Source organism: Coregonus lavaretus (assembly GCF_964263955.1).
Source record: "Coregonus lavaretus genome assembly, chromosome: 23".
NCBI classification, from domain to species: Eukaryota; Metazoa; Chordata; class Actinopteri; order Salmoniformes; family Salmonidae; genus Coregonus; species Coregonus lavaretus.
In genome coordinates, this window is record NC_140010.1 from 21953676 (window position 1) to 21964101 (window position 10426).

The 10426-nt window shown below is 40.8% G+C and overlaps 1 protein-coding gene across 1 annotated transcript; it reads left to right on the plus strand.

Moving 5' to 3' along the window:
* Positions 1-1617: 1617 nt before the first annotated feature.
* cUnh5orf22 (chromosome Un C5orf22 homolog) lies at positions 1618-8324 on the plus strand. Its single transcript, XM_084139177.1, has 9 exons — positions 1618-1830; positions 2428-2573; positions 2831-2980; positions 3112-3613; positions 3813-3875; positions 4001-4122; positions 5838-5904; positions 6290-6429; positions 6960-8324. Exons 1-9 carry the CDS (start codon positions 1762-1764, stop codon positions 7105-7107), a joined length of 1407 nt encoding a protein of 468 aa, XP_083995303.1. The 5' UTR covers positions 1618-1761; the 3' UTR covers positions 7108-8324.
* The last annotated feature ends 2102 nt before the right edge of the window (positions 8325-10426 follow it).

Consider the following 10426-nt stretch of genomic DNA (forward strand, 5'->3'; position numbering starts at 1 on the left):
GATAGAGATACAGAGAGAGAGCAAGCGAGAGAGATCTAAATCGCACAAACATAGCATACAGAATAGAATACAGTAAGAGTGTGCACACTGCACAGTGAGAGAGATGCAGAGAGGGTGAAGGGGAGAAATGATTAAGGGTAAAAAGGGATAGAGAGCCTTGGTGAAGAACATAGAAATCCCTCAGACAGGTATCATTTATTTAACAAGGCCCTGCCAAAAACCTAAACTAATATTCCAAAATGAGAGTGGTCAGTGTGTCCTGAGCAACACAGAGAGAGATATTCCTGCCATTTCAAACTGACATGGCACAGAGCACTGTAGGACGCTTACAGTATAGATGAATAACACTGTATCAAAGTTTCTCTCTACCTTCTTCTTGTCTCACCTTCTGGTGGACTTTCAAACAGTTGCGGACTCAGAGGGTGTGAAAGGCATATAACATGAGGAATAATTCAACAAAAGATTACTCTGCAGCACCTTAAACTTGTGGCAGAGCTTTGAAACTCCCAGACTTGAGGTATCTGATGTGAACTCTGAGCCAGCCACCTATTTGACAGGCAGTGTGTGAGAGCTGGAGGGATGAGTAAGGTACAGGAGATATACTGCTCAAAGGACAAGAAAATAACAATAATAAAATGAGCAGAGTGCCAATTCAAAAACGTAAATGACAGTACTATACTGTCATGCAAGTTTTTGAATTGGCACTCTTCTCATGTATCTCTGCTCTGCTGAGTAGTCTCCATTTCAGAAAAGGTTCACACAAGTCAATCCAATCGCAGAAAAGGTTGACACAAGTCAATCCAATTGCAAATGTGCTAAATGTTTCTGCTGGCTATCAGCAATAGAGTTGGAGAGATTTGAAGTGAGATTTGAAACCCGTCCTAAGGTATTTAGCCTACAGGGGTACCATGCAGACATAATTTGCCCATCTGTATTGTATTTTTAATATAAGTAATTGATATAAGGCTATATTGATCAGAGCAGAGGAAAGCACAACCCAGTTGTTTCAAAGCCACGCGGAGAGATCTATGCAATTACAACATTCTTTATCGAAATGGACGTGGGAATAGGCTTGCAGTGACATTTTTGTTGTAGGCTTAACTAGGCAACATGCAGCCAAATCAATAATTCTGAGGCAGAGTATAAAAGATAAATGATGTTGCTTTGCTTTGAACAGGCATCAAAGCAAACAGGAAATGGCTCCATCAGAGTGGGTAGGGCTGCTGTCTCTCTGATCGCTAACCATGTTGCAGATGAAGTTGTTTTGAGGATCAGTGTAGAGAAAAGATCCAAACCTCATCAGTACAAAAACTAACGTTGAAGACATTAGCTGAAAGTTGACCTTCACTTTTTGTACTGAACAATAGAGGGCAGAAGTTTACCAAATATATTTCAATCTTTCTGATAGTAGCCTACTATCACCGTAGACTGACTCGTTGGCTCCTACAACCGTTTTTCATGAGTTATAAATCGAGAGTAAAATATAAAAACTAACATTTTAACGCATGACACATGCTCCAACTATTCGACCGTGTGTTTCCAGTCGGCGTAAAAGAGACGGTGGACACAATCGCACCAATCACAAGCTGGCTTTCAAATACTAGCCAATGGAAAGTCAGACATATGAGCGAGAGAGGCGGTCGTGTTTGGGTTTTGTTTTCATTCAGGTGTCGCATGGAAATCTGAGTCTTCCTAGATAACATTTGTAAGATCATTTTAAATTGACTTAGCTCACAGGTAAAAACAACTTCGGACTGAAAAATGAGTTATCCGCCATCGAAAAGGGTTTATGCAGATTTGCCCGTATGGATTGTAGAAGACCACTGTGATGTAAGAACATTTTGCTAGCAATAGCTATTTTTAGCTAGCTAGCCACATTTCTGCAATATCTAACGTTATCTTGCTAGCTAGTTGCACACTGTACAAATATAATGTATTCCCCATTTGAATGTCTCTACAATGTCGATCTACAGTACATCCCTGTGAGATGCTACCTCACTTTCTCAAAATAGCAAATTCTCTAGCTGGCTAAGAGATCACATTACATTAGCTAGCTGGCTTACATTAGCTAGCTGGCTAACGTTAGCTAGCTACTTTACTAAGAGGCTTCATGCATGCTTACTCTATAATTGTGACGAGATCAGGTCTCCTTTCTGGTTCTGAACAACCAGGCTTTTGTTCCAGGCCAGCGCCAACACATCAAATTCAATACTTTGTTATCCAGACTGGAGATCATGATTTTAATTGATTATTTAAAATGTAACGTTAGCTTAGGGCTCGAACAAAAGCCTGCACACCCAGTAGCTCTCCAGAACCCTATGGGCTAGATATAGATAGGTAACACTGACCCCCCCCCCCCCCCCCCAAAAAAAAAATCTATCAATTTTGAGAAAGTATCTATCTTATCTGTTGCAATGTGTCCCTCAGGTGGTAAGTCCTATATATCGGGCTATAGCATCAAGGCACTTGCCACTGAAGAACATCAAGATGGTCCATCTGGATTCCCACCCAGACCTCCTCATACCTGTCAATATGCCTGCAGACACTGTGTTTGACAAGGACACCTTGCTCAGGTGGGGTTACTAATGAACAGGGAGACTAGCCTATACTGTACCAGCAAACATACTGTATGGACACGGACATGCCATCATCCCACATTTTATATATCCTTGAAATCTTTGTTTGCTAAGTTACCTCTTCAGGTAGCCTACAGCACAGACTAAAATTCATTCAATTTCACTGAATAAATAGGGCATGACATGACCAGTATTTGCATATACATTACATGCATTCACTCACTGATCATGTATTGTTCTTTTTTTTTTTGCAGTGAGCTGAGCATTGAGAACTGGATCATGCCCATGGTATATGCTGGGCATGTGTCTCACGTGGCTTGGCTCCATCCCCACTGGGCACAACAGATCAAGGAAGGAGAGCACGCCTTTTCTGTGGGAAAAGACTCCTCCACAACCACCATCAGGTCATTAACCCACCTGACACAACACTGGTTTTCTTAGCCAATCACTTCCTGATTATCTGGACATTTAATACAGGAAGGTATGGTTTGACCCAAATATGTTTCTTATTTGTACTTTGTTTGGTTTGTTTCAGAGTTACAAGTAAGGACGACTACTTTTTAAGTGACGGCCTGTATGTTCCTCAGGATCAGCTGGAGAATCCTAAACCTCTGGGACTTAGTGTTGTCTTAGTGAACCCCGTGGCGTGTTGCCAGAGGAGAGACATGGAGAGGGACATTGGGAAGAGCTCTGCCAAAAGACCCAGGATAGAGAAAAAGGGAGCTGGGGATGTGAATGATGCTCAATCCTCATCTGCTTCAGCTTCCAAGTCTGAGAGCAGCTCTAGTAGCTGTGCTGACAGCGTTCAGCCACCAGGTGGCAGTAGAACCTCAGGGACCAGCAGCCATGGCAACAACAGAGAAGAGGAAAAGGAGCCACTCAAACAGCCTTGTTCAAAGACTGACAATGATGAGGGTTCAACGACCTACGCTGTGAACAGCCTTCTCTCCGTTATCAAACAAACTGATCCATACATACTTGACATCGACCTTGATTTTTTCTCTTGTAAGAATCCCTTCAAGGAGATGTATACACAGGTAAAGGCAATTATCGGTTACTATTGGATACCAGAGGCTTATTAACATTCTCAAGAAAACATATACTGCCGAGATGTAGCAGATATCTTACTTAGAATCAGCAGAAGTGTTGTAAGGTGTTTAGACGTTGGTTTTTCCTTGGCATTCGTCTTATGATTTGACGCCATCAGTTTTACACCCCCTCCTCTGTATACCATAGGAGGAGTACACTATTCTACAGGAGCTATACAGCTTCAGGAAACCTAGAGAAGACCCAGACGAGGTGAAAGAAAATACTTTGTCTGTTCTGAAGGTGTAATGTGTGTTGGAAGGTGTCTCTATATCAGAAGCATGTGGTGTTTCTCCGCTGCTGTACACTACAACTGTGTCATGTTGTGTTGTTTTCAGGAGGAGTTGACAGAGTGTGTGGAGAGACGTATCCGGCAGCTGGAGGATCTGGAAGCAGCATTTGCAGACCTGGTGGACGATGATAGTGAGGAGACGGTCAGGCGCTGGGCTGCCAACCCTGGGTAGGGTAAATCTCCTCTACCTTCCTTACGGTATCTGGGCTGGCGATGCTGAGTAAATCTCCTGTACCTGCCAGGCAGTCATTTCTGCATCAGCCCAACTAGGCCTAATCCTCAGAACCCTTCTATCCTTAGAATCCTTCAATTTTTTTACACTTTAATTAAAAATGAAAAGCTGAAATGTCTTGAGTCAATAAGTATTAAACCCCTTTGTTACGGCAAGCTGTAAGGTCCCTCAGTCGAGCAGTGAATTTCAAACAGAGATTCAACCACAAAGACCAGGGAGGTATTTCAATGGCTCGCAAAGAAAGCCACCTATTGGTAGATTGGTAAATAAAAAATATAAAAACTGACATTGAATATCCCTTTGAGCATGGTGAAGTCATTAATTAAACTTTGGATGGTGTGTCAATACACCCAGTCACTACAAAGATACAGGCGTCCATCCTAACTCAGTTCCTGGAAAGGAGGGAAACCGCTCAGGGATTTCACTATGAGGCCAATGGTGACTAAAACAATTACAGAGTTTAATGGCTGTGATAGGAGAAAACTGAGGATGGATCAACAACATTGTAGTTACTCCTCAATACTAACCTAATTGACAGAGTGAAAAGAAGGAATCCTGTAGAGAGTAAAAATATTCCAAAACATGCATCCTGTTTGCAATAAGGCACTAAAGTAAAGATGCAAAACATGTGGCTAAGAAATGTACTTTATGTCCTGAATACAAAGTGTTATGTTTGGGGTAAACACAACACATCACTGAGTACCACTTTTCATATTTTCAAGCATGGTTGCATCATATTTTCAAGCATGGCTGCATCATGTTATGGGTATGCTTGTCATCGGCATGGACTATGGAGTTTTTTTGGGATGAAAATAAACAGAATAGAGCTAAGCACAGGCAAAATCCTAGAAGAAAACTGGGTTCAGTCTATTTTCCAACAGACACTGGGAGACAAATTCTCCTTTCAGTGGGACAATAACCTAAAACGCAAGGACAAATATACACTGGAGTTGCTTACCAAGATGACATTGAATGTTCCTGAGTGGCCTAGTTACAGTTTTGACTTAAAATGTCTTGAAAATCTATGTCAAGTCTTGAAAATGGCTGTCTAGCAATGATCAACAACCAACTTGACAGAGCTTGAATATTTTTTAAAAAGAATAATGTGCAAATAATGTACAATCCAGGTGTGCAAAACTCTTAGGGATTTACCCAGAAAGACTCACAGCTGTAATCTCTGCCAAAGGTGATTCTAACGTATTGACTCAGGGGTGTGAATACTTATGTAAATGATATATTTCTGTACTTCATTTTCAATAAATTGGCAAACATTTCTAAAAATATTTTTTCACTTTGTCATTATAGGGTATTGTGTGTAAATGGGTGAGCAAAACAATTAATTGTATCAATATTTAATTCAGGCTGTAACACAACAAAATGTGGAATAAGTCGAGGGGTATGAATACTTTCTGAAGGCACTGTAGATCTAGGCCTACTGTCTTTCCCATGAACAACTGATATAATACCTTTAATCAAAGTTTTCCTCTGGGGTTGATCACCTCTGTTGTCTGCCTCTCACACAGTCTGAATTAGATTAGGCTGTCATTTTAGATAGAGAGATACTGTACAGGCGTGGTACTGTAGGGTGATGATCATGGTGGAAAATATCAAATACTTATTTTAAAAGTTGTTATTTTCCTGTTGTTTTTAGGATGACATCTCTGGTCAAACTAGTGGGAAGCCTGCGGAATCGAAACGAGGCCCCTGACTACGAAATGGTAAACAGCTTCTTTCACCAACATAGTCATCACCATTAGTGTGTTTTTTTCTACATTTCTAATTACATTCTTTCAGGGAAGGAAAATAAGATGAGGAAGAACATAATGTAGCACTAATTATGATGGTCAATATATAAATATAGCCTGTCCCATTAACAGCTAAATGGGTTAGATTTTTGATCCCTGCCTCTTTCCAACCTTTACTCTGAAAGGCACCATGATGATAAAAAAGATGGCTTTCATTATGTGGTTGGCTGACATTATTGTCTCTCCCTTCCTATGTGATGGTTATGATGATGATGATGAAGGTGTACAAGCTGGGTCTGACTTGTGATTGTGTCTCCCTTCCTCTCCCTCTGTGATAATGGTAATGATGATGATGAAGGTGCACCAGGCGGGGCTGACCTGTGACTATTCGGAGCTGCCCCACCACATCAGTAGTGAGGAGGAGATTGAGAGACTGGTCCTGGCGGTGGAGCTCGTCCTGGAGGCCCTGCCGAAGCCCACCCTTGTCACTGTATCCAGGTACGTCAGCGCCCTCCCTGGAAAACAGCCATCTTACTTATTCAACGAAAATGGGATTTGTAGCTTGCTGAAGGAACATTGGACATGTAGCAAACTGTTTATTTTTATTTTTATTGTTGACAGCCATCAATTTGCTATTTGCAAGATGGAGCAAGACAGAAAGTTAATGAAGTACTGACTCATTCAGTTAGTGTTTGATAACAAAGGCATGTGAAAACGTAGTCTTGACCCGTATTGGCACATTTTGTTCTGCTACTAAGAAATGTCGATCTAATCTTCAAATAATGCTGATCTTGCATCAGTTGACACAAACACCTTAGTCATTGTATTTTTAGCAAAGTTGTTCTTTTTCATGCAGACACAGTCCATTTAACAAAGTATAATGATGCATCACCTTTGACTGGATGACATCGTTTTTTGAATGACGGAATTGCAAGTTTGTGTTCAATCATGTTATTCTGAAATTTGGACAGTTTGCATGTGTTATTGGACAATTTGACAGCTGATTGAATCACTGTTTTGTTTGGCAGATCCAGTCTGGATGAGTACTGCCCAACTGAACAGGTCAACTCCATCCAGAGTAGGATACTAGCCATCCTGGAGTCTCTATATGGCTTGTTGGACGTCCATAAGGAGTACGAGGCGACACCAGAGGACAACCTGCCCAAGGCATCATGACACAAATCACTGTGATGACAGAACGCATCGTAATTTGATATGCACCCATCGAATTACTGACTTTCACTCAGAAATCATGCACTGGTGTCAGTGTGAGGATTCAGCCTGAAGATACATACATGTACTAGTTTATTTGAAAGGCTTTAAGTTAGAAGTATGAATTAATGGTTGAAAATCAAGATGGCATGTCTACCTGCTCCTGTTTTCTTTCTCAGGTAGGCAGATGTCAAACATATCAATATTCACCTGACCATTGTTGTGAATCAGATACTGTACAATTTAATGAGGACTTGTTGACTTTCTTTGTGCTGAACCCAGTCCTCGACGTGCCAGTTTTCATAATTTGTGTGTCATTACTTGTTTGCCACTTTCTTGCCCAGTCTAGACAATATTGGATGCAGACATAATTCACAAAGTGGAGGTTTTATGACTATGGAGCCATTTTACACCAAATGCAGTGATTGCACAAATTATTCAACTGTATCTGTATGAATTATTCATCTAATTAATATTATTTTTGTGCACATCTATTTCCCTTTGCTCATTACTCTCAAATCTTTTCCCTAATGTGATGTACCACTTCAATACAATCTGAGAAAAGTGCTGATGACCACTTTTAAAAAAAATTCTTCGTTTTCTTTTCTTCTTCTTCAAAGCAGCAAATGATTATGATTAGATCCTATCCTACCCCACCCACTTCGGTTTGTTTGCTCCCATGGCCAGTTGCTTAGCAACTCTATGCAGTACTTTGATGTTTTCATCTCACTGTTTGTAGAACTTTATAAATAGATTTTTCTCTGTCAGTCAAGGCTATTGCATATTATGACAAAACTTTAATACCTTGGTTGTCAATGTAGAGTACAATTTGTCCCAACTACTGCACTGTCATTTTGAGTGTACAAGAATACCTATTCATGGTTGTACATGAATATATTACACTTCATTTAATGTTATTCTCATTTAATTATTACAGACACTCTATAATATTGTTCTAATTTTAAATGTCTTCCAAGGAAAGATAGGATACCATCAGAGCAGGCGCTATTTGTTGTGAGGAAATGTAATCTATTACATTTTCCGTGGTTATAATAGACTCAGTGATTGTTTTGTTTCCTGTTTTAATATTGACCGTGTTCTTTTGAACAGAACTGGTGCATTTTTTTTTTTTACACCCATGACAAATTGTACAATTATAAAATTCATGGCTTTGCGTATGATATCTTAATGCATCCTGAGGGTTGGAATCAGCCTTTCATATTGCCTGAGGTAATTCACAACAGAAACACACACCGACTCAATTAAGAGGACATTGATGCTCCTCGAACATAATCATATGATTACATTTTTGGGATGGCAGCCCACCATTTAAACATTAATTTATACCACAGCATGATGTAGCCTATTCCACACATCAAGAACATTCTGTGTGTACACAATCTCTGCTATATGATGATTCAATGGCTGCGTTTACACAGGTAGCCCTATTGACAAAACTTAGTCCTATAGAAACTGCTGCACCATGGTCAGAGCCATGTATATATACACTACCAGTCAAAAGTTTGGACACACCTACTCATTCAAGGGTTTTTCTTTATTTTTACTATTTTTTACATTGTAGAATAATAGTGAAGACATCAAAACTATGAAATAACACATATGGAATCATGTAGTAACCACAAAAGTGTTAAACAAATCAAAAAATATGTTATATTTGAGATTATTCAAATAGCCACCCTTTGCCTTGATGACAGCTTTGCACACTCTTGGCATTCTCTCAAGGACATTCAGAGACTTGTCCCGAAGCCACTCCTGTGTTGTCTTGGCTGTGTGCTTAGGGTCGTTGTCCTGTTGGAAGGTGAACCTTCACCCCAGTCTGAGGCCCTGAGCGCTCTGGAGCAGGTTTTCATCAAGGATCTCTCTGTACTTTGCTCCGTTCATCTTTGCCTCGATCCTGCCTAGTCTCCCAGTCCCTGCCGCTGAAAAACAACCCCAAAACCTGTTTTCGCTTTGTCATTATGGGGTATTATGTATAGATTGCTGAGGAAATTGTTTTATTTAATCAATTTTAGAATAAGGATGTAATGTAACAAAATGTGGAAAAAGTAAAGGGGTCTGAATACTTTCCGAAGGAATACTTTCCATATTGAACCCCCCCCCCTTCCCCCCTTTTTTTGCTCTAAGAACAGCCTTAATTTGTCGGGGCATCAAATTGTATAACCTAAAAGGCTAGCTATGCACTATGACCTATTAAGCAAGCTGTGTAACATGTGTGTTGGTGGGCTGCAGCACCTTCCTAATATTGAGTTGCACCCCCTCAGAACAGCCTCAATTCATCAGGGCATAGACTCTACAAGGTGTCGAAAGCGTTCCACAGGGATGCTGGCCCATGTTGACTCCAATGCTTCCCACAGTTGTGTCAAGTTGGCTGGATGTCCTTTGGGTGGTGGACCATTCTTGATGCAGTTCTTGAGACACTCAAACCGGTGCGCTTGGCACCTACTACCATACCCCGTTCAAAAGCACTTAAATATTTTGTCTTGCCCATTCACAGTGTAGATGAATGGCACACATGCACAATCCATGTCTCAATTGTCTCAAGGCTTAAAAGTCCTTTAACCTGTCTCCTCCCCTTCATCTACACTGATTTAAGTGGATTTAACAAGTGACATCAATAAGGGATAATAGCTTTCACCTGGATTCATCTGGTCAGTCTATGTCATGGAAAGAGCAGGTGTTCTTAATGTTTTGTACACTCAGTGTGTGCGTGTCCTCTGACCATGGTTTTCTTTTGTGTGCAGTCATATTCAAGACCATTTCAACAACTTCAGCCATTGCAATGAACCTACACAGTGAGTGAACCACATTCTCATTCCCCACCATATCAACTCTGATCCTTCCTTCACACTGTTTGTACATCACAGACATAACCTTGATGCTTCCCTCCACGGGACTCAGTCCTGTGTTCTGTATCCTGTATGCAGAGCGGTATCCCATTGTAAATGATGGTGTTGGACCGAGCATTGAGATGGATCTGCGTGCTCAGCCTACTGATGCCCCAAACCAAGGCAGTTGGATCTTGACACCTTCCTTCTGACTGGCATGTCTTGGCTGCCATGGATGGGATCAGGAAGGCTTCACCATCCACATTAATTAGGATGACCAACCCATTGAATATGCTCCAGTGATGCCTGCAAGGAAGTGTACTGTCTGGAGAGTGGAGTCAATGGAACATGAAAAGTAGTTAGTTGCAAGAAAGGGATCTCAAATGGGTCGTGAGACGCAAGGAGGGCTAGTAATGTGTAATGTGTGAATTGTTATA